At 36.2% G+C, this 26028-nt stretch overlaps 1 protein-coding gene across 1 annotated transcript in view; it reads left to right on the forward strand.

The window, feature by feature from the left end:
- The window catches only part of EDIL3 (EGF like and discoidin domains 3), a 224305-nt gene that overhangs the window by 65955 nt on the left and 132322 nt on the right, over nucleotides 1–26028 (forward strand). Inside the window, exon 3 of the mRNA XM_088522101.1 lies at nucleotides 23711–23740. Within this exon, the coding sequence (XP_088378227.1) occupies nucleotides 23711–23740 (30 nt within the window). The remainder of the gene's footprint in view (nucleotides 1–23710; nucleotides 23741–26028) is intronic.

Below are 26028 nucleotides of genomic sequence, written 5' to 3' on the forward strand. Positions count from 1 at the left end.
AGCTTTTGTATAAGTTGCAAAGGAAAGAAGCATCTTTTTAATTTTTTTTTTTCAATAATTATGTTGGTATGAAAGTGAAACAGGAGAATGATGAATTGGATCCATGTTTATTTAGATGTATAAAGAGTAATCTGCTTTCATGGTAGAAAACAACTATCTTTTGGGAAAATAATGTGATTAGAGGGGTCAGAAAACAAATTCTTCCCTCCTGGGCTCCAGTTATGACACATTTTAAAACTGTGTGGTATGCTGATTTCTCTTGGAATAGGACTAGGTATATCAATAAAACCGAAATGCTGTCTTCTGGGGGGGCAACTGCTTGTTGCCGCAGAGTTCTTGATATTGCCCACTGCTGAACAATGTAAAAAAGAAGTGATTAAATGGAGCCCCATCAGTACAGCACCTGATGAAACTGAGCTGGTCTTGTGTGAATCTGTGTTTTATTGATTTGTTTCTAGTGGGATATCTCCCTAAGGCATTGCTAATTGGTTTGGAGGACAGTCTTGTTTGACTTCTTTGCTTCTGATTAAAATTTGCAATATGAGTATGTGTTACTGAATTGCCTCTTCTTAAGGCTAGAGCTGTTGTACATTGTGTATGTATGTTGACAGTATTCCACTCAGTGTCTTCTTTTTCAGTCTGTATAGAGTATGTCAAATCTACAGAGGTTAAGGTGGAATTGATTACTATTAAGCAGTTTTTCAGCAGGAGTAATCACATATTGGGAACTTGGCTTATTAAGAGATCTTTTCAAAAGATGAAAGATACTGTTGGACTTAAAAGGCAATAAATTGATATCAACAAATAATAAAGACAAATTAAGTATTGTTAGCTTGTGAGAAGCCTGGGCAGCATATAATATACAAACATCTGAATTGAGCAAAAGGCCCTAATGACATTAATTACAGAAAATGTCGTAATAATCCCACAGCATTTGCACTGTAACAGTTATTCCTGATCTTGCTTACTGTTGTGGAAATAAGGAATGAAGAAAGGTCAGAATTGCTAACACAGGGGATATAGCATCAGTAACTTCATCAAGTAATCCATGAAACACTTGAGGAATATTACCTCTGAATGATATACAATCATGTTCATTTAAACAAGAGCTCTGTGTTTGAGTACTAAAATTGAAATTATTTGAAATAGTATTTTTAAAAAAAAGCAATCAGTAAACTCCTGCGTTTAATTTGGGTATATCTTTTATGGAGCGTTTTGAAGTGTAGATTGTTATCTCATTTCTACAAGGTGTTGCAAGGTGTTCAGTCTTATCACATCAGCTTATCACTTTTGCCAAAAAGATGATGCCAAACAAATGCTACCTGGAAAATCCTGACACGCTACTTTTTTTTTTTTTTTTTTTTTCCTACTTGTGAAATTATGATTTGAAAATTGAATACAAACAGGCTAGGAATGAGTGGTTGTGGTCATATTCTTCAGAGCATCTGTCAAAAGAGCAGTGGTACCTACTGAGGGAGATTTTTTGCATTTTTGTGTAATTAAGGAGACAAATGCAAACCATCCAGACTGTTGTTACTGGAGCTACTGCTCCGGATGAGACCTTGCAAAGATAAATAAGAATGTGAGCATAGGATGGCTTGCAAAACATGGTTTCAGCCCCTTTTTTCAGTTGAAGGAATGAAACTCACAGTTACAGAGTATGTTTTGATTAAAAGCTCCAATACAGATGCCTCTAGCATCTTAGGAAAACGTTCAGAAAAGCATGCATGTAGGTCATGCAGAACTGTTACAAACCAGGGTGGTGTGGACTGTCAATCCAAGTGGCAAGGTTTTTTTTTTGTTTTTTTTTTAATTGGAAATTTCAAGTAAATAAGGTTGGTCTGCTGGATGCCTGGTGCTCCTGAATTGGAACTTTGCACAGCAGAACAGTGTGACCCAAGCTGTCTGCAAGAGAGAGGAGGCATCAAGGAGTGCTTGGTCACTTCCTACTGCCCAGGTTCATTGCTACTGGATTCCAGTCTGGTGCTGAGTGGGGTTTTTTCCCCTCTAAAAAGCATCAGGGGTTTCCCTAGTAATGCAGTGTTTAATGATGGAATAAATAGTAACACATAGCTGGTAATATAGGTAGGTGCAATAAGCCACTTATGTTATGCCTGATATGCGAGTTTAGCAGGCTGTACATAAAAATGAACGAGGAGCTTATGATAACAGCCAAAGAAAATTGCTCTTTGCATATATACTCTTGCATTATCTTAAAAAGAAATCCTCCAAATAAGCAATCTGAAGGAAAAAGTTCTTTGTAGGCAATAAATAGCAGATTAAAACAAGTGAATCCAATATTTGACACAGGCAGATCTAATGCAGTAAGTATGTTTGTATGCAGCTGTACTAACATTTCACACCCATTAGTATCTCTAAAGTACTCCAGGTGTGTGAAACTTGCTGACATTTCTACTGTTCATACAGAACTTCTGTATTATGCTGACTCTGTTGTTCAGCACTATTTATTTTGGGCTAGGGAGGAAAGATCTGGAGATCTGTACTTTGTAAGAGGCGATGCAGGCACTGATACTGAAACCAAGTGGCATTTTCTGCAGAAGCTGGGGTGATGCGAGTCAGCTGCAGCACTGATTTGGCCCTCCCCTAATCTCCTTGGATCTATCTGGGCTTTATAATCTCTGATGAAGTAAAAGCCAAGTATTTAACGTAGATTAATTTAGATCTTTATTTATATGTTTAAAAACATACGCAGCATTTATGTTTAATTTTTTTCAGCTTGGTGGATTGTTGCGCCTATAATCATACTCTATCCCAAAGAGAGCGCCTTCTGATTTTTGTATGTATGCCATGCCATTCCCAAATGTGCAATCACAGACCTGCCTGATTTTTGTCTGATTTTTAGGGGACTGAGGAGTGGTACAACACTTAATACTCTTAAATGTGTCACTGATTAAGAATTATCAATCAGGATCAAGGAAATCTACTCTTTTGTTCACCTAGAAATGGGGCAGTAGCTGTCTAGATTAATTTTGTTGTTCATCTAGTTTCTTGACAAACATATATCTTTGTTTTATTGAACAGCCCAGACACAATAATTTTTTGTATAGCATACACTTCAGAAATGCATGTTATTAAAGTATAGTTCCTATTTATGTTACTGTTTTATGTAATCTAGTGTGCTCCTGGATCTTTATGTGGAGGGATGTGACTCAACAGCTTGGAAACAACTTGCTAAAATAAAAATGCCAGAAGGAAACTGATTCTTTAGCTGAAAAGGCAAATTGGTCTTTAATGAGATGATAATTGTGGCATCCTAGGAGATTCAGATTAAAAGATTTTAGACTTCTTAGGCAAAATCAATCATCTATAAAACCTAGTGATTTTCAGGTTAATTCGAGTTCTAAATGCAGTGTAGTTCCCAAGTAAAAGACACAAAAATTAAAAGACAAATACTGGAACTTAGAGATAGATGGACTTCGCTGCATAGCTGCAGTTTCTTTCTTTTCCCCTCTAAGTTACTTTCCAGATGTTTTTTTGCAAAACTATTTATGTACTGGGCTCATTAAGCAGAGCAAAATTTAACATGATTTGGAATCAGCTTTGCTTACCTTTTTCTCCTCATTTATCATCTTTTCTGTGCCTTTCCACAATATTTAATGAACTGCTAAGATTTAAAATTTGAATATACGCAGCTAGTACTGCTTCAGGAAATCCAGTGTGTTTAAAATGACAGTTGTTGGTAGAAGTGGATACAATTCTGAAGCCACAAGAATTACGCAGGTATATAGAGTAGATGAGAAATGACTGTTTCTTATTCAGCCAAGGAGTACCTACAGATTCCCATATGATCTGTATAAGGAGAAAAGCTAAATGTTTCAGCTCTTCATGCTTTTAACATTTTTAAAATGCAAATGTAATAACAGGATCTCCCTGGATCTCCCTGAATTTGCAGCTGGAAGTTTCTCCGATCAGGCTACCAAATAACTACAGAGTTTTTTGCTAGGCATTAAAAAAAAAAAAAAAAAAAAAAAAAAAAACGGGGAATTGCTTAAAACAATCTACTAAGATAGAAATCAGAACTTGGAAGACCAAAGGTCATTATAGAATGTCTGTGAATTATCACCAAAATAACGGGGAGAAGTGCTTTTAGGTCATTGTTTTTAGTGTATTTTATATGGGCAGCCCTTCAACATAAATTAATGAGATGCTGGGATAATCTGGATAATGAGTAAGCTGAAATAGTGTTACTCTATCTCGAGTCCAGCTGGCTCACGAAGAGCCGACTGAAGGATGTCTGACTGCCCCAACTTAATGTGAAGTAAGGTCAGTTGTAAGAGTACTGGACTAAATTGTACCAAATCATGTCAACTCTTGATAAACAGACTGAGAGCGCACAAAGGAGAGGAGGTGAGGTTCCTCTCCTGTTAGGTACCTCCTGAATTACCCAGGATGGTTTTTCTCAGGAGTGCTGAGGGACTGTGCTCTGGGACCCCCAAGAGCAGAAGTGCAGGATGTGGTGCTTGCCTTCACTCACCCCACAAGTGCTCGATGGCACTCCAGGCAGAGCACTCTGGAGGAGCAATGGGAGGAATGGCTGCTCCTTTGTGTCACTGTGTGCTGCCTCAAATGGTCCTTCAGACTTCAGCTGTCTTATGAAAAGTCACTCCTTCCCCACACCCTCCGCCCCTTCTTGTGGAGCAATTTAGATCTCCAGGGTGGATAATGAAGACTTAGTTAAATTTTGACTTCAGGAACTATATGAATAATTTCAGTTAGAGAGTAGGAGCTTTTCATGCTGTATCAATCACAGATGCATGGCTTTCTCGATGATGCTATAAAATAATGATTAATAATCAGTCATGTTTATGTTTTAAGTTCCTCAGGAACTTAAGGAAAAATTTCGTAACAGTGAGGGTGACAGAACCCTGGAACAGGCTGCCCAGAGAGGTTGTGGAGTCTCCTTCTCTGGAGATCTTCAAAACCCGCTTGGACGCAGTCCTGTGCCACGTGCTCTAGGTGACCCTGCGTGTGCAGGGGGGTTGGACAAGATGATCTCTAGAGGTCCCAACCTTAAGCATTCTATGATTCTAGGATAATATTAATGATCAAAATGATTAGGGCACGAGAATCTGTGCTTAATTACGATTCCTGTATAATAATGCAAATGTACTACTTGAACTGAACACCTGGTTGAGAATTACTGTTGTGGCATAAGTTAGAGCCAAATATATATATATATATATATGTATATTTAAAATAATATTTAATAAATAAATATTTTCAGATGGGTCTCTCTGGCAATATCTATATACATAGATTGATCCTACTACGAGACAACCAGTTCTGTAAGCTGGGAAAACTAATAGGAGCCTAGATTAGTTTTTTTGTTGTTTTTCGTTTTGTTCTTTATCTCTGAGACTGGAAAAGGTGTAGTAAAGTTTAAGGAAGGTGTTTTGGTGAACCTATGCTTAGGCTTTGTTCATATTTATAATGCTGTTCAGCTTATGTGTCTTGGTGTGTAGTTGGTGCAGGTATGTATAGGTCTACACTTCTGATCTATGCTTTTGACAAATATATAATTCAAGTATCCACGGATGCATTAAAGTGTTTTGTTCCCAAATGGGTAAGTACAAGACATGCGTATGTAATCCTGATATTCTACACTTACTCTCTCCTTCTCTCCTTACAGACTAATAGGGGTGGTCAAAATAGACTGGATTATTTTAGGTAAGCATAAAGTAATTCAAATGATATGGACCATCATTTTCTGCATAAAGAAAAGGATGCAAACACCTCATCTTAGATCTACTTCAATTCATGTACACCTCTTTCCTGGTCTCCTTATTCTAAATTAATCTATACATGCCAATGTAGAGTGTTACACATGATGTGTGTTTATCTTTGGGTAATGTGTTTTGTCATCCCTTGTACCCACCAAAATGAACATGAGAAGTATGAGCTTCAAATATTTCTGTGCTATCACCATAACATTCCTCAATATGGTATGGAGAGTAGTGCATGCGTGACTGATGCAGACCTTTTATTTCCAAGGGAAAAGTCCAAGGTATCTCTAAATACCAGAATCCTTTCTTTAAGTCTTAACCAATGTGTGATTCCTCATAGCTTTTTTCAGTAATTACTGTACAGCTTCTGCTGGCTAAGGTCACTAAACTGAAATTTCTAGGTGCAGGCATAGAAGAAGCTAGGAAGGATAGAATAGGTGATGGTGATAGGTGATAACAGCCTTAAAGTTTTTTCTTCAAAATCATACTTAACAGTTTTCAAGGAGTCCTTTATGGTATAAATGGAATACAAGTAGTGTTTCTCTTGTCCATGAAAATGTCTGTGTAATTAAGTGGAATGACTCATATGTTGTATGATGTGTTTCACACTTCTGGTTTAAATCTAGAAAACAAAGTTCCTGTGCAGGCCTTTTAGGTTATTTCTATAAAAGAATTGTGAATTCTGGATTTTCCTTTTTATTTTCTTCCCCTCATGATATCTATCTGCAAAAATGTTCATAATATTCCTTTAGAAATATTTGCTCTCAGTGTTCTAATCTGTCATTTGAAATAGAGGCTGGAAGCAGCTATAGGATCAAATATGTATTTAAGGTTAAATGACTTGGCTATGAATCTACACTTAACGTGCTTTATAAAAGAAAGAAACAAAAAATGCACGGCAGAAGAAATGACAATACCCCCTAAAATTGTCAGTAGATATGTCATAGTAAACATTTTCAACTGAAAAAAGTACAAATGCAGAATGCTTCTTTCCTTTCTTTCTTTTGGCTGAAGGGGTTAGATTCAACCGTATGAAGATGTTTGAGGGATCAGGCCAAGAGCACACTGACTAGCAAATGGCAGGGAAGAGAGAGTATGAACACCAAGACTAATCAAAAATAACCAAATCTTAGAAATTAGGATACTTAACAAATCCTTTGTTGTGCAAATATTGCTGAACTTACTGTAAGCATGCCTGATTTACTAGGAAGAAAGGATGGTCAGCTATGCTATTTTCAAAGTTTATTCTGCAGAAGTATCACTACTCATAATGGATTAAAATCATAGCCAAAATAATCCACAGAGAGATGATGCAAATTACTGAATTGGTCTTCTGACTTCTGACAATTTAATACAGCATTGCACTATTGAAAGTAGCAGAAAACTGCTTTTGAGGCAGCACTGGAGAGGATGAAGAAGTTGTTACAGTTGCTGAGCTGCCTCCTGCATAGTGTTTTCTAAGTTTCACTGAGGCTTTTCATCAAGATAAAGTAAACAGTCACGTACTTTTGAATTATGCGCGCTATATAAAGGGAAAGATTTAGGAATTCTAGATAACAAGTATCACAAAATACAGTGATAAGTGCCAAGAAAGAGCATAACTGAGAAAATATTATTATAAGTGTGCAGGAGAACTGTGTTCTTTTCTATCCAGTTCTCCACTATGATAACAATATATGCATTCATTAAAAAAAATGCTTAATTCTTAGATCACTCAGGATTTTTGTTGTTTAGAGGTTTAGCAAAAATTAAAACCTCAGTTGCAAAGGCAACCAAGAAGTTGCCTTTAAATAAGAAGAAAGCTAGATCCTTTGTGAGCATCTACAATGATTACAGAAATAAGTATTTGGGAGCTTCTTAGTGAAAGATACTTATCTAAGCAGTAATGTTGCAAAAATTAGACAAAATATTGTAAAAAACAAAACGTCTGTTTTCCAGACATGCAGAATGACTTTGGTAGGAGCTTAAACTCACACGATATACCTACAAACCTTGTTTTCATGGCAGATAAGTGCTTATGCTACATTAACTTGGTTTCTGCTTTTACAAAGATATGAACTAATGACATTTCTGCTATGGTAAAATAATTATCATCAGTAGTAGGGATTCATAGAATCATAGAATGCTCTAGAGATCATCTAGTCCAACCCCCCTGCACACGCAGGGTCACCTAGAGCACGTGGCACAGGACTGCGTCCAAGCGGGTTTTGAAGATCTCCAGAGAAGGAGACTCCACAACCTCTCTGGGCAGCCTGTTCCAGGGCTCTGTCACCCTCACTGGTAAAGAAATTTTTCCTTAAGTTCCTGTGGAACTTTTGATGCTTCAGTTTGTGGCCATTTGCTCTAGTTCTATCAGTGGCCACCACTGAAAAGAGGCCAGCACCATCCTCCTCACTCCCTCCTTTGAGATAGTTGTATACACTGATTAGATCCCCTCTCAGCCTTCTCCTCTTCAGGCTGGATTGTTGGTTTATAGAATGATGACAATTGCTGTATAGATATACCTGAGCAAAGCATTGAAAACTTAAAAGTTTTTGCAGCACATTTGTATGTGAACAGGCAACAGCAATATTAAGACTTAAAGCAAAATCATTACTGTGGATCAGACCTTCTTGCCAACAAGTAAGAAAAATAATTACAGCTAAAACTCAGTGTACTCAGTTTACTAGTACCTGGAAATAAACAATACTTTGCTCAGTTGTGAATATGGTAAATATATAGTTCATTGGATTAAACAAAAAGTAGATGCATTCATGGGCTTCTGCATGTGTGTGTAGAAGTAAGATGGGGGTAGTAAGGATGTGAAATAATGAGAAAACAGAGGCATAAGAATATCTCTAAATACCAATGTATTCCTGTTGAGAGGGAGAAAGGAGGGAGGATTTGTTTTGATTAAAAATTCGTACTACTTCCCTCCTTTTCTTAGCTTTGTCAGCTTTTTAATTATCAGTTATATTTATTATGAACAGTCTAATGAGGGCAGAACTTGGTCCTGTAAGATTAATTTTTGGAGACAAGAAAATTGTATTGTCAGTGTCATTTGATTTACTCAAAAATATGACTGGCTGGGGCATAATTTGTAAGGGGAACTATAATGGCCATAAAAACAAAATATTTAATTTCAGCTTTTGCTGGCATGAAATAAGAAACATCTGCAGGAGTCATTAGCTCATAGCTGAACAATACATTAGCTTAGGTCAGCAACAAAATTCAGCAATGGATTAACTTTGTCCTTACTAGTGGTGTCATTGGGATCGGTCTTAGTTATGTAGAGCACACCCTGACCAGTGCGGCATAACAAAGGGAATTAAGTGTATCAATCATAATATAAGTTATATATTCTTCCAAAATAATGGCATGTTCATCATTTGCCCTCAGGGTGGAAGAGAAGACCTGAGCACTTTAAAAAAAGAATTAATAATCCAAAATAAAAGGATTAATTATGTTTCAAGTACTGCACCTTAATATATGAAGACCCAGAGACCAGGAAATAGTTTCCTAAATTAAGGGAACAGAATATTAAAATAGCGGGCTATGAATCTTGATACAATTTTGATTGCTGATGGATGTGTAAAGCATTTCTTTCATATATCTTCCCTTTAAACAGAGAAAGGATTAAATTGCCGATGTCTGGCATTACTAAGGTCAAACTGACAGCAGTACTTTTAAAGAAAGATCACGCTCCTATTTTGGAAAATTAATATTAAAACTGCAATAATCTGTTTAATCAAAATTGAATTTAATGGTATCTTTTTATATATAATTTAATTTGCCACTGAATTTAATTTCCTATTCTGCCCATGACAAACTGCATCGTATGTGTGTTTCTAGTGAGCTCTGTCCATTCTGATACAGTCCATGGTAATAACTCCACTGTTTTTCTGGATGTGGCAGCCCTAAATCACAGCCTTTTGTTGCCTACCCTTGCCTATTTTTTGTGAAAATTTTCTTGTTGACCTCATTTCTAGAGGGCTGATTGCCTTGTAAGGCACATGGTGTTAGTTAATGTCTTTGGCACACCCAAGAGGAAAGCTGCATTTTCCGTACTGAAGTGCCTTGGCTTGACAGGGAAGGTGAGACAGTCTCCCTAAAATGTGGGAGAAGTCTGCTGGCTGCATAGCAGAAGAGCTGGATCTGGAAAGGGCTGGCAGGGAGAGAGAGACTTAAAAGTATAGTTTGTTTGTACCTTTCTGTTATGTTAACTATAGTATTTGCATAAGAATTTAGCTAATTTTGCTTTATAAGCATGGATTTTTTTCATGTCATTAGCCAGCATGTGGTACATGAGTCATAGTGGTAACTGTCTGCTGAAAGTAGGAACAACAAAGAGAATGTGATTAATAGGGAACCCAGAGTGCAGTACATGAAACGTAATGGCAAAGGTCTATCTGGTGAGAACAAAGCAATGAAAATAACATGATTAAAAAGAATCAGCACAGTACCCAGTGAAACATCCAGGCAGCAGCAAAAAAAGTAAGAGGAGGGAATTATTTCCAGATCAGGAAAATTGCGTCTTACTGATAAGTGCTGTATGGATTTAGTGTCTAGGACTAAGAATTCTCATCCTATGGAAATACAGGAAGTTTGTGTGTGTGTGCATATATATATGCATATAAATACATATATATACATGCATGTATATACACACATGCACATACATACACATATATATGAAGAACCTGTAGAAAGACCTCAGAACAGCAGCAGTAGTAGTAATTCAGTAGGTCTAGTTCAAAAGCAAGTGTTTTTGAACTCTGCTTCCTGCACTTGAAGGCAGTGTGGTGATGGAGTAGCCGAGATGGCAAATGTCATGGTTCAGGGGAAGTAGGAAAAAATTGCCCGGTGTAGGGGAATGGATCATAAACAAAATGATTTCATATTCTTGTTACCTCTTGCTATAGTTCTATAGAACAAAAAAAGCAATGTATTCAGTGACTGGTGTGTTAAGCAGTTTCCAAAGCAGTGCAGTATATTTGCAGTAGTCTTTAATATATGTGTACCATGAGGATTGACTGTTCAGTTTGTTATTCACTAGTATGCAAGTAAATTCCAGTTGAATTCCTGATGGGCTATGAAGTTTCATCAACATTATGACTGGAACAGACTCTTAGGAAGTATAGTGTGATCTTCTGTGAATCACAGGGCATCGAGTGAGGAAACTTTCATGTGTGATACATATGAGGAGGAGGAGGATTTAGTATTGAAGATTTGATTAAGTGGGAAATGCTCAGATGATCTAGGTGGCAGTCCATACTCTAAAAATAGTTGGAAAATGTCACTGTTCTGATTATCCAAATATCAGGGCAGATTTGTTCCTGACTACTAATTTGACCAACGGCAGGGTCCAGTTCAGTACAACTATGCATCTGGAAAGTCACATCACGTGAATGCCTCTAATTTAAAGTTCAGCTGCTGAACTTTATTGTATTTCTGTCGTAAAGATAAAGAAAAGCTTCTCAGTATTGGAATTATTTTCTATATGGAACTACTGATGGATGGTGATCAGGTGATCTCTCTTTATGCTTCAGTCAGCTGAGTGACAGAACTGCCTAAGCTTTATTTCTAATATTTCTAATATTTCTGGTTCTGGTAGTATTTCTGAGACTTACATTTTAACTGTCTTTGATATTTTAATGCATTTGGTGCACTGGAACTGGGTAACTTAACCCAAATCTCTCTTAGCAGTGTTGTAAGAAGAGACAAGTTTACTGTTATTATATAATTAGTATGATTTGGTATTCCACTACATCCAAGATTGTATTTACCTTAATATTTACTCCTACTATTAAAAAGCAGTGGGTGAGATGATAGAAATGAGACTGTATGTCACACAGTAAAATCATTCTTCAAGTCCATAGGTAAATAACGACATTTGATGAGAAAGCCGTGAAACAAGAAAAGATGTTAAATGGGCATAAAGTCAGACAGCATAGTCATTGACACATGTGCAGCTGGGTATTCCATATAAACAGTGGTGTCAACTTGAAAGAGGAAGCAGAAAGCTAGTGCTAGTGTAAGCATTTGACCAAAATAGAAGACAGTGATTCAGTGTGATGAACACCCAGAATTTGAGTATAGACATACAGTTTCCTGTTAATTTTTCGGCAATAAGTTGATGAAAGAATGAGCAGTGTAAAACCTCATAATATTCTCAAGTACAGTAGGATTGATCCAGCAGCTCACTATCAAGGAGGAAGTTTGTTGGATAGACTGTGGATCTTCTTTTACCCCAAATAACTGAATTAGTTTTTTGAAAAAATGCTAGTATTGACAATTATCCAGTGTAGTCTGGATAGCCCTGTAGCCCTGAACAAAATTAGATCAGAAATGCTAAATTCTTCTGGATCATTCTGATTTCTTTAAAACATTTTTTAGATGATATTCCAAAATATATAATGCATATAGACTGCTTGTGAGTCCAGATGTGTCCTTGCTAACTGAGAAAAACATATCTGGCATTAAGGCAATGAATTCTTGATGAAAAATTTAAAGAAAAAACAACCAATTATCATGATGTAATGTAGTGGCAACTTGTAATGTAATTCTAATGCAGCAGCAGCAGATGATAAGCAAGTGCAAAGTAGGCCCCAACATGCCTACAGGATATGCCCTTATGGAAGGTATGTAAGAGCCTCACTGCCTGGTTTGCCGTAGGATAGCTAGAAAAAGTTTGGTCCATGAACAGCCTAGAGAATTAAGATCACTGGCATCATAAGGGTGGATACAAATTCCCAACCAACAATAATTATGCAAACGAGATTTGAGTGACCCTGCTATCATACTTGAACAGGTATTAAAGTTAAGTTATACCTGGAAGATGGGCCATGTAGTAATAACTCGTGGTCTCAGCAAACTAGAAAATGATGCACAATTAACAGCAAGATGGCAAGCTGTTTAAAATGAAAGAAAAAATGCCATTCAGTAAACAAGAAGAAGTGAGGAAGTTTGTGTCAGGTAGAAATTTCTGAATTAATTTGCAAGATTTCTGTCAGAAGCATTTTTCTTATTAAAAAAAAACCTGATTGCTCATGTTACTACAGGGTGCAAAAAAAGCAATACAGAACACTGACAAAATGAAACTTTTAATCTTCAAGGTGAGTAAGAAAAAAAGGCAAAATGACTCCTAGAATATAAAGGAGAGAGAATAGGGGGCAGGACATGTCGTGGTGTGCTCGTCCTCTATTTACTTCTTCAGTTTTAATCGATAATGTGGTTTTATAATTAACTTCCTTCCTCCCTAATATTGCCAGGAAACAAGTACATGCCATTCTTCAGTTTTTACAAAGCCCCTCAGTCCATAAAATGGCTAGATGGATGCTCACTGATGACCTTGAAAATGGCTTGATAAATCAGGTACAAGATGCTCTGAGGGAAAGGAAAGCTCATTAAATTGAGCTGCCTTCTCCCCTGAGGATCCCAACAGCATCTGCCTGCAATGAGTGAAAGAAAAACCTCTCCTGTGACCTGATTGCCTTCCTTCATGCACAACAGCCTGCCTCAGCACTGCAACTACTGACCTCCCTGAAACTTTTGAGGCCTCACATGGCGCAAAGGCTAAAGATTTTTGCCCTGTAATATATTTTGGAAAACAGCTATAACCTCATTAATGCTCCAGTTCATTGAGGTATGCACATGTCCTGGCAAAATGGTAGCAAATTTTACATGATCAACTTCTGCTGGGAAAACTTGACCTAATTACAGAGGAATTATCCTGGAGTCATTAGCTTGAATTCTGCCCTGGTTAGCCCTCCAATGATTTTAGGGGAGTTTATATCTGCATTGCATAGGTCTGAATTGGACCCTGGTGGTATGATAGGCCATTTAAAAATTTCTCATACTGAGAGATGCAGTAGATGAAGCACAGCCAATGAGAGGTAATACAGATGTATACATGACTGATTTATTTCAGGTCACCAGAAGACAGTAAATTCAGTCAATCACTTGTATATTTATAAAGTAGATCTGTTGTGAAGACCTTTAGGTAGTGCAGAGAATCAATAACAAGATTCACAAATGAGGGAACCTTGGCCAAATATTGGCTGTTTCATTTTAGTGATTGAACAGTGGTAGCAATCAGACATTTTGGTCTACCATCAATCAGCATATATGAATAAGTATATGTGTGTTTAACTATTTTTTCATATAGTGTGTTAGTTTGTCCTCTTATTGCAAAGTCATGGCTAAAATTCACTAGGTTAAAATGTGGAATGTTTCTAAAGTAGAAGAATTTGCCCACCTGATGAATTTTTCATGACTACTATATTCAAGAAGCTAGAATGAAATATATCTTATACTTAGTCATAATAATCTTTGATGTAGAAAGCTCTTGCAGAAGGCTGTACATAGTAATTAACAAACTTTAAAATACATGGCTTAATTTAAAATTTAATATTCTAATGAATTCCCTTGGGGGAATTTCTGCTCAGCAAAGACATCGTAAGATTCCTAGTAAGGAAAAAGGCTTTTTTTGGGAAAAAAAAAAAACTTAGTTTGAAAAAATAATATGGGATGATTTTTTTTTTCTTTTGACTCTTAAGTCAGTAGTTATTTTGGTTTTACTTTATTATTGGTTACTGTTATTGGATACCCTTTTATGTTGATGTTACAAATGTTGTAATAAAGTTAAGTAATACAAAATAAAACTGCATCTGCTATCATTGTAGGCATGTAGCTAGCTCATCTTTTAAACCTGAACTTATTTTTGCATGAATATTAAATTAACTGGAAAATGCCATGGGGAAAATGCAAATTATTCATGAATGTGGGTTAAATTCAGAAAGATTTTTTTACTTGAAAAACTAACAAGTGTATCTTCAACTTAAAAGCTGAGAGAAACTTAAGTTTCAACTTAAAAATTTGGGAAAATTCTAATGAAAAGTATTAATTATTTTCACTTTGCTTTTTTGTGTGTCATAATGTATTGTTTTCTATTTCAGCAATTTATAAATTGCCCTGTTTTTCTTTTGTCTCTTAAAAGGGCTGAAAATAAAATTATATCTTTTCCGCTACAATTGTGGAAAAAAGATGTAGTTGGCCCAAACATAAAGAGGTGTTTTTTTTTAACTTCAGCTTAACAGAAGTGCCTGTTCAACATTTTCTGCTGTTGGACAAAGGAAAAGAACAATAAAACAATATTATTTTGGTTCTGTCCAGGTAAACCAAGCAGCTTAATTTCTTTTTTCCTTAGAGCTCTTAAAGCAATCAAATTCCAATCAAGATTCTCTCAGTAGTTCTGCATTGAGAATATGAATATCTGTCTGTAATTTTTCCACATGTCAAGAAACACATCCTTCATGCACTTAAATATATTTACCTCGGACATGAAGATGAAGAATATGGCAGCAGTAAGAAGTTTCCATCACTGTGATTGTAATTGGGCCTTAAAATGTAATTGGCAATCAACTTACCGTAAAATACACATTAGATCATTAAACAGAGAGATTGGAAGGTGAAATACTTAAGGGAAGAAAGTTTAATAGCTGGCAGTACATTTTTTTTTATTCTCTTATTGCTCTGTTTGTGCCAATGTATAACTCTAAAGGACAGTACATATTGTTGTTAGGTGTCTGTGCAGTCCAGAATGATGGCCACTTTGAGGGCCAAAGAGAATTGCTGTCCAACGAGATAAGAGATAAAGTCTTAAGTGGTTTAGAACAATATTATATAGAGTCCTATTTGTACCTGGCTTCTTCACATGCCCCTTGTTTGAACAACGTGAGGCATTACTGAATCCAGATGCAAAGATCAAAATATTGATTTACATTCCTGAACTACCTGAGTAAAATGTGTTCTGCAACATTTGAAGTGCCTAGGAGAGGAGGCTGTGAGAAGAGTAATCGTTCTTCTTACTTCAGCCCAGCTTCAGGGATGGGCTTTCTCATGAGCCGGAGCTGCAGCACCATGGAACTGAGGTGCAAGTGCCCAAAGGTGCTTTAGATTCTGTCATACTTCATTTGGGCTGGGGTTGGTCACAGGGAGGCTGAGCCATCTGTTTCACAGCACACGCAAGGGGAAATCAAAAGGAATTAAGGACAGCTTTTTCACACAGCTTGCCAGAACGCAGTGGCTCTCATTTCCTGCAGTGGGAGGTGCTGGTTCTTACTCCTTTTGAAATGAAGCCACAGGAGAGGGTGCTGAGCCTCTTCTGAAAATGCAGATCTCTGCCTCTACAAAATGATACATGGAAAGTGGATGTCTGCTCCAAAGAATGCAGGCAAAAGTAGGGGTGAGGTGGATTCTGTAAAATCCATATACTCAGGATGAGGGAAAAAAAAACACAGTTCAAAATCAATAGGCTTCACTCCTACACTAATGAAAATTGAAAGGCATGGAGGAGTGCTGGAATGGTGACTGACAGTAACAGTTAAAATGCTTTTTGCAGAGGTTAAGTCAGGGAAGCTGATAAACTTTTGACTCCTAGTGGCTTCATTCATTAAGATAAAAGAAAAATCAATGTACATTATCTTCACTTGTTCAGAAAAAAAATAGCTTTGAGAACTAAACATTTAATTATTATCTGGAGTTTTATGAATAGTGTATACATGACAAATGAGGATTAAAATGTCTTAATGCTATTTTAAACTTCAATATGTTAGGATAAACTGACATTGTCTGAGAATGTATTTTTGTACCTGATAGCACCATGTTTTCCCTTGTCCTATTTGTTCTCTCCATGGAAAGAAACCATGTTTGTGTCAGCACTAGAGAAAAAATGATTTTTTTTTAATAATTATTAAGCATGGATTTTAGGTATTACTTCTTATATTTGGACAAACAAAAAAAAAGACAAATTCAAGAAATTCTTGTGCTTAAAATCAGTCTGTTGTGCTGTGATCTGTAGCATTAAAACTGGTCCACGTTTAAGGTAAATTTCTTTGTCTGCCATATGTTAAGTTGGACAGACCAGGCAATGGCACAGAATAAAGTGCTGGGTTTGAAGAGGCCCAGGTTCAATACTGTATCTTACTGTCCTTTTGTTATCCTTAAATAAATTGGTATCCTGTGAGTCTGCGTTCCCATTTTTAACACAAACATACAGTATCAAGTTCTTTGAGAAGAGGAGAGGGTTTTATTTAAGTTGGACATCATTAACTTTGTTTAGTGGCACTCTACATCATACATATTTTACAGTGTATATTGTTTCATAATCAATGGGAATGTATTCAAATACTTTCAGGTATTTTTTCTAGGTATACTAAAGTCAAAAATAAAACCCACATTGACTGCAAAAGTAATAGGATCTTTTGTTTCTGTCCAAGAAAAGATGTTAGAAGTGTGTACTGATATATCAATTATTCCTTAATACTGCGTCCAGTATTAACCTGGACAATCAAAGTATATATTTCTATTTTTCCATTTAACAATGTCTGGTCATCTTTAATTAGATCATGACTCAAGTCTTCTCTTTCCTAGGCTTATGTTTATCCTGTGTACTTTTTTAAGGAGGTATTTCCTATTCCTAAAGTTATTAGAAAGCTATTAAAAGTGCATACTACACCAACATCTTTGTCCTCTGGTATTACCTTTCCCATGCAAGGAGTCTTCTAACTCCATATTCTTCATTTTAGCTGCCATCTCTCCTTCAGATTCTTCTCTTGGCACATTTTGCAATGTAGAACTCAGATGATGAAGGTCGTGTTCCATAGAGGCCATCTTGGTAGAGCAGTCAGGCTCAAAACAATATTGTAGTCTTGAATGAAAAAAAAAATCATTTGAGAGGATTATGAACCAAGCAAAGCATTTGAACACAGAAATATATGCCTCTGGTTCTGTGCAATTTTGTTTATTCTGATTTGGAATGTGTTCTAGTAAGCAGAATGTTGGATGATTTTCGTCTTCATGCAGTATAAAGAATTTCTGTGTAATAATAAAACTCTAAAGGTCTGTTAGATCATCCTGGTATTTATGCAAATAATATATTAGAAAATCTTAACTTGAAGAAAATTGCCAAGTACAATATCCATATGATCATTTTAATTTGCTCTGAAATTGTAGGATTTGGAAGTTGTTGGTCTTGCCTTTGAGTTAGTTGAACTTCCTGATATTTTTCTTTCTTTAAGACAAGATAATACGGGAAGAAAATGCTAGCAGCAGACTAGCAGGTTGCAGTGTGTCTGGGATGAAGAATGGCACCATAGATTCAGGAATTAACATGAGTGTCTGGTGTTACCATCACAGGGCTATGTGGAATTGTAGTTTCTTTGTTTGCTTTACCTCTGCTATTTTTGCTTGGTTTTGAGCATTGCTTTTTGCCTTTTAAATGCTTTTGATTTTACTGACACCCTTTTTGAATTAACTCAGACTTCTTTTTTTCTGGTGGAACGTTTGATGAGGCACAAATTATGCTCAACCATTCCTCTGTATGGACAAATAGTGTGTGTGGCACTGTACCTAGGCAGCTTTCACTTAGCCTAAATGAAGTACTTGGGATATACATCTGCAGTGGGTCAGCTCATTTGGCCTCTAAAACTATATCTGAGTCAGCTTTTATTGAGCGTATCCTACACAGTTATTTTCAAAGAAGTCATATTGTACATTTCAACTATATCTGAAATTTTGGTCAGGTGCCCAAGGCATTCACAGCAGAAAAAAATATTTTGGAATAGAGGGGAATTTGCTGTTCACAATTACTGGAAATTTTGGCCAATTTTCTGTTAGAAGTTTGTTTCTTGAAACAAAGTTAAGGGAAGAAGAAAATAAGCTTTTTATAGGCTTCAAGGGCTTAAGGGAATGTAAACCTATGAAAATAAGAATGTAGATATCTTTTCTTTAGTTCTGCAGGTATTTCTAGGGATTTTTAATTAAGGACTTAGATTAGCACTTAACATACGTCATCCAAGCATAATTTTATCCATCCATAGGGAGTTATCATAAACATGCAGCAGTAAGTTACCTGGTGTTCTTCTTCTCAATGTTAGCTTCTTGAAAAAGAAAAAAAAAAAAAAAAGCTTCAGATACAGCCTAGCCAGCCGAAGATCAAAGAGGCATTGCCCTTCGATCAAAGAGGCACTGCCTTTCCCGAGGGCCTTGTGAAGAATGCTGTGAAGAGATGTACTTGTGTCTCAGTACTATCATCTGCTAGGTGGGGAGTGGAGGGGGGAAACAAAGGAAAAAACAGCAGAAAGCAAATCCGATTTACCTTTCAGATTGTGAGATTAAAACCTCTTATTCAAATTAACAAATGCACCCTTCCCCTGCTTAAGTAGCAGAAATTCTGGGTTTTCCATATTCAGTGCTAACCAAATTCTAGACTGGAATCTAAAAATGGAGTCTAGAGTCTAGCAAGGTTGGAAGAAATGTTTAAAATCAGAGAGATACAAAACAGTTTAATATGGTAACTTCCTTTGCATGTTTCAGTGTCATCAGTCAGTATTACTGAGCTGAAGAGAGAACTAATGGCCCCAGCAATTACATCATCAGACCAAGCTTCGAGATTGTGGACAGAGTGGAAAGGGGTGGAAAGAAATAGCAGCAGGAGCAAATACTTGTGCAGGAAATAGAAACAAAGCTTAAGAAATATTTTTGCTTAGTCTGTTACCTGTATTACTCATACAGATAGCAGGTTAAGCAAAAATATTTCTGATGATGCAACATCACAGACATGCAAAGTTCCTGTGTTCATTACATTCACTAAATATCACTTTATCGGATGACCACATTGCATTTCAAGCAGTGGTGCAAACCCATTTAAATGTCAACAGAAATACTATGTTTCTTGAAAGAATTCTCTAGTTCTTGGGCTTTACTCCTTTTTAATATCTTGAGGTACAAACTCTTTATATCGCTGATTACAGTGGCAATCATTTCAGCTACAGCGAATGGCTGAGTTAGTGTTAATCATCGAAGCTGTGGGTTTGAGATATCAAAACTGTTATCACTTTTAACATCACAGGTAGAGTGGGACAGAGAGAGGCTGTGGTTTGATGATATGGGGCTTTGGTGGAAACTGTGCTCGTCTTGATTAGTCCTCTACTTGACAATATCCCGCCTCATCAGTCATGATGAGCAGCACCACCTTGTGAACCAGAGAAGAGGGTTGAGGCAGCTAGGTAAAATGAACTCAAGTCGATAGATTAGGAAGGAGACAACCTTCTTAAGCTGGTGTTTTCAGTGCAACATCTGTATCATTAAAACTGCAGTCTTAACTATTGATGCTGAGTTCACTGGAAGCCAGTAAGCCATAGTAGTTCCTTTGATACCTGAGATTTAGTACTGAGTATCATTTCTTTTTCACTTCTCTTAACCCAAAGTCAGAAAATGTTGTTGTTTCATATTCTTGCATATTCATATTCTTTCATATTCGTACTACTTGCAAGGTGATTTGTTTGGATCATTTTGCAGAACTCTTCTTGCATGGTCTGTTGCATAGAGATAATGCAGTCAAAACAATTGAAAGTTTATTTTTATATAAGACCCTTACCTTTTATTTGAATTTGAATTAGGACAAACATATCTCATATCACTCTGAGATTAAAAGTATAAACAAAAACTCACATTACAGTGGTTCTGCCACCTTCAACTTTTGCTGTGCTTTAAAATTCATTTTTTTTCTGGATTTCTCAAGTCGCATGCTCTCTCCACATACTATTGTATGAGAAATACTCTGAGGCTTGGCTTGTATACTGTCTGAACATTGCTTTTTCACAAATAGTGTGATACGTGCTGCAGCATGTATGTCCTTGTATATGCTTTCCAAATCTACATGTCTCTTTCTTTTTTTTTTCCTTCTCTCGTATGCTTTTAACTTTTGATATTAACTCTGCTGAAAATATGATTGAGTTATCCCAAATGTGCATCAGATTTTTTTCTAAGAAAATAAAAGTTTATGGCTGTGCTGCCATATGTCTTATTATATTTTGTCAATGATGCATCCCATGGGGAAGAAACACATGCTTAAAAACACTTTAAAACTGCAGACTAGTTTACAGCTTAAGGTCATACAATATTGTTATCAGGCCATGGCTTTAGGATGTCCGTGACAGCTCTTGGGGCATGTCTTTGTCAAATACCTGGTTCTGGGATGCAGCTTTTCCCTTGAGGCCTGAGGAGGGAGGCTGGGCAGGTTGTTCTGGTCCACAGCCAGGCAGAGGCAGGCAGCAGGCCATGCCTGCTCACTGGAGCAAGGTGATTCCTGCTTATTCCCTCTCTGCTGCCTTAAAAAATAAAGTGATTTACAGCCAATTACTATGGATATGAGTCACTCTATAAATAGCTTTCTAAAATAACTTTAAGATTTAAATCGCTGTGTCGTGTGGGGGGGGTTTCAATGTGATAATTTAATTAATTTACTGAACTAGTGGAGAGCTGAGTGCTGGCATTCCAACTGATACAGGATGATGATGATAAAGCAAAAAATCAAGTAGCCTTCGAGTATTCTGTGGCTGTTCTTTAAATGCGGTCTGTCGAGCTGTTTGGGTGTAAACCAATCCTACTACAGAAAGTGAAAAATTAAGTTCATTTAATAATAAAAAAATGCATGAAGTACAAACAAGTTCACAACTGTGACTTCATATGTTGATAACTAGACCTAGGTCTTTTAGGCTTTTACAACAGCAGTTGTAAACTTCTGCTGTCATAGATCATAGCATGCTATTGTACTGCAGTGAGGAAGGTGAGTTAGTTTTTCATGAGTGACACCTGTCTATTAGTACTATATTCAGCCAGTCAAGTTTTTGAATTTAAATGTTTTGATCTCTGACAAGATACATTCAGTCGTTCTAATCTCACTAATGGTACCACTGGTGGTCTTTGTTTTTACATGTGATCTTACTTTGTGTTACTGATTTTAAAGACAAAGACTTTCATGGTCTTGTGCTTGTTATCTGGAAAAAATGTGAGACTACAAAGGATCAGTTGTTATGGTTATATGTGAGAGAATTTACCTCTACAGGAATAGAAACATAGTCCCTTTCTGAGAGGATTTACAACCAAATAATTGAAGATAATAAAATAAGCGGAGATGTAATGTTACCAGCGGAACTATCTTAGCATCTGAATGGCTTATTTCAACTGATATTCAGTTACCCTGTTTTATTTAGATGAGTATATAGGTACACAACGCTATTGTTGAAACATTCTTCAACGTAATGTCAGAGTACAGTTTTGAACTGCCAATGCTAGTATTCTAGAAATTAATTCTACAAATAATATTTAAATAGCTGTCTTAAAAAATAAGTTAATGGAATGGATTCTGAATCTATTTTGTATAATTGAATAATGTTGTTTAATTTTAATATGCCTATGCAGTCACACATAGAGTCACATATTTTTATTTATTCATTGCTCAAGCAAAAGTTGAGCTTGCAGTTAATAGAGATTTTGAACATTTACATAATTTAATAACTGAACTTCTAACTAACTTTCATGTTTGGTTCAGCTTGTCTAGTTTTCTTCTCTGCCACTGATAGCTTGAGAAATTGCAACATACATAGTTTGTACTGAATTCCTAATCAGTTTGTTTGCTTCTCATTCTTTTGCTCTTAAGATATAAAAGTCTGTTTCTTTCTGTGAGATTAACTATTAGGCTGCTATAGAATATTTTGCTATTGATGTGAAGTTAAAGAATATACTATCAAATACGTTGTTTAGGACGGGTTATATATATTGTAACTGGTCTTGTCATGCAACCGCCTTAGGTGTTTAGTTGAACACTAATTTGTATAAATAAAAATATTTTTATTCATCTGTTTACCTTAGAAAACTAGGCAAGGTAATTTGCTGGTGCTTCATTTAGAAGGAAATCGATTATTTTCTGTTGCTGGTGTGGGAAGTCTCTAACAGAACACCATGCTGCTGCTAGGAGTGAAGATATGTTCAGAGCGATAGTTGCAAACAGAAGAATGTATTAAATCAGCCAAGCTATTTATAGTTATATATAGTTATATATATTTATACTAAATTTAGTTTGTGTCTGTTGAGAAGATACGATTATGGGACCTCTGTTATGCCTCAGCTTCGCTAAAATGAGAAAAGTTTTTTCTGCACCTTCTCTCTTTTCTCTTGTCATAATAGATGGGTTGATACTGAAGGCCAACAGGCCAGGTTACCAGGTGTGATACTGATTTTTGAAGAAATTTTTGAAATCTTTGTCCTTGACAAGTGTAAATTTTAAAAGCACCATGGTGAATTAACACTGTAAGAGACGTTAGGAGCTTTGAGCCCTTCACTTTGTCAAGTCTCAAATAAATGGGCTGTGTTTTCAGGCAGCAAAGAGGACTCCTTTAGAAAAATGTGTATCTGGAACTGATTTTGCAAGAAATCAAATGGATTAAGCTTGGATATCAAGTGATGGAGGAGATTGATTAAAAGAAAAAAATAGAAAGTTTATGAATAAATGTCTTCAATGTCTTAAGAGTGTTCTTATCACATATATGGAGTGTCCTCGCAGATTTCTAAATGTTTTCAGAGTATCCAGGTCAGAAGCACTTAATTGCTGCTTTCTCTTTTGTTGAGAACTTTTCAAAACTGTTAAGAAGGCTGTTTTTGCAGTGAATGTGTATATAAGCATTCTGACTGCAAGGAGAGAAAGAACTAGGACGCTGACGTACTTTTAAAATAGTTTTACTGTGAACTTGCTTGTCTAATTGCTTTCTGTTGAATATGCAGGGGAATAGATACAGTCTACAGCCTGAGGTGCAATTGGATGGCAACTTAAGGCAATTCAGTGGTTATCTACACCAAAAAAGGAAAGGTCTTAGTATGCAGATACACATTCCTATTCTGTTCTTCAAACAAAGTTTGGATTGGGGAGGCACACAAATGCATTTATCTCAGAGACAATATCTAATGTTACTAAAATTGATTCAAACTTTATAAAATAAACTAGTCTTTCATGTTTTCATGTGTTGTTGTTTGTTTCACATATTAAGAAAATGCAAGTAATTATGACTGCACTACTTGGATTTGGAGTTCTTCATTTATTTTTCTCTCTCTCTTCCCTTACTCTCTTCCCTCCCTCCTTTGTGCAGCCTCAGATGAAGAGGAACCAACTTCAGCAGGTACGAGTAATTATGATTACACCTGCATCTTCGTTTTGACTAGGGTTTTTGTTTTTCTATACAGTTGTCCTTGTGCATAACACCTACTATACATCCAGATCAATGTAGGGTTTTATTTGTTCTTCCCCACCTCACTCTTTTTCTGCCTGTTCATTTCAGCCTTTGTTAATTATTTATTTTATTTTTTATTTTTTTATTGATTTTGGAGACCTTGGAGTCTTCCACCATTCCTACTAAAAGAACCTCAATCTTCTCTGCCACTTGTTCCTTCCTTTATGCTTCTCCATTGCCAAGTTGGTACATGAGACTCCCCACACAGAAACAGGTCAGAAACTATTAAGAATCCAAAACAATCATTTTTCTGCCCATTTGTAATCTGGCTTAATGCTGATGTAGCTCAAATGTATCATCCCAGAACTGACATACTTAAAGACAGAGGATGCAGAAACATCCTGCTTAAAGTAAACATGCAGCAAACCATGTCCTGAATATCTGCTCAAAGAACTTTTATTGCCATTGACAGACTGCCAACTAGTGAGAACAGTCAGCAGCACAGTCATAAAAATTAGTTTAGAAGCTCCACAAGAGATAAACACATGAAGTGCTTATTCTGTTGCTAAGATTAATTGTTTCTAATTAATTGGCAATTCATTAGCTTGGGAGTATTATAAAAAAAAAAAAAAGGCATGCCAAAGAGGAATGCTGCTAACCAGCTTAACATACTTAAAGTGGCATTGAGCTGTGTAAACTTAGGGAGTTAAAAAATCGAATGAACAGAGAGTCACTTTATAGTGGCTTGTTAAAAGAAGTCAAAGTCTCTAAAGGAGCAAGGCTGAAAAGGTGAGGAGAGTAGAAGAAGAAAAGAAGATGGCAAGAAAGGACAGTGTTTAGAACACTAACCTACAGCTTAGGAACAGTATAAGCAATTAGGATGCAGTGGAGAATAATAAAGGAAAGAACTGAGGTAAAAAAACAGGAGTAGAATGTGAGCAAAGAGAAGAATAGTTACTGTCCTGAATAGGGAAAAAAGTTGAAAGGGAGATTTTTAACATGACCACTGGCAGAATAGGAAAAAAAAAAAAAAAGGCATGACTGAGACAAGGGAAAAACACTGCAGATGGAGAAGAAAAGGGAAAATTGAGCAAGAGCCTGACAGTACCAACATAACCTTGAAAAACATGTATTATCATTATTAAATATCAGCTTGCAACTATCAGTTTCCTGAGAAATAGGTCAGTGTTGAATTTTTCATGGAAAAATATATATTAATAAAAAGCTACTGCAGCTCTTCAGAAGGATCAGTTACAAAAGAAGATCTGTAAGCTAAGTAGTTAAATAATTCAACTTTTTGGGTACAGATAGTGTTTTGAGGAGAATTTGAATGCCCAGCAGTAATAACCAAAACAGTCTTGCAAAAAATGTACATTGCAAAACACTTGTTCTAGTTGCAACCAATGGAACATGTCTTCAAAGACAGCATCTCTGAGTTTGGAACACTACTGCAGTCCTTGTGAAGCTTCATATGGTCAAGCTAACCAGATATATCAACTGAAAACAGAAAGGTAATGATATTTCTAAGGCGGTGGCAGAGCTCTCTGCTAAACTTGTTCACTGCAGTTTCACAAAAGCCCTACAAATTCTTTATTCAGCTCCTCAGGAATACTTGCCTTCCAGAATGCCGGACAACAGAGCTTGTTGTTTGATTTTTTTAGTGATATAAGTTTTTTTTTGTTGTTGTTGTTTTTTTTAAGTACTTAAACCTTTCCCCCTAATATATCCTGTAAGCCTACTCCGGTTATTTCCCCCATAAATCTTGTGTGTGACAAAGCTCAGCTAATAATTTGCAATGAATGTCTTTTAAGTATTGTTCTGTCACAGAGTATTCCTAAACATTCACAATCTTCTTGAATTCACCCATTATTAATGACATTTTTTACATGAGGATTTTTCAAATATCTTTCTCAAAGGCACGATCATTTTTATTTTCAATTCATAACAGGTGGTTGGTAGTGTGATCGGCATGCAATTTTGGCTTTTTTGTGCTTTTATGGTTACAAACATGTGTGTTTAGTTATAAACAGTTTAGTTATAAACAGTTATAAAAAACTTTGTATAGTTATAAACATGTTTGTTTACCAAAAAAAAGTGACTATGAACAAAGGTTATATGCAATACATTATTTTAGAAATGATACACTATTTATGAAATAGAGAAAGCATTTCTGGACAGCTGCACATACCTGGTTTTAGATCTTCATCAGTAAAAGCAGTTAAGTACATAGCATGTGA

Source organism: Tinamus guttatus, unplaced genomic scaffold (assembly GCF_059628265.1).
Source record: "Tinamus guttatus ecotype Peru unplaced genomic scaffold, ASM5962826v1 Tinamus_guttatus_pri_ptg000149l, whole genome shotgun sequence".
NCBI lineage: Eukaryota > Metazoa > Chordata > Aves > Tinamiformes > Tinamidae > Tinamus > Tinamus guttatus.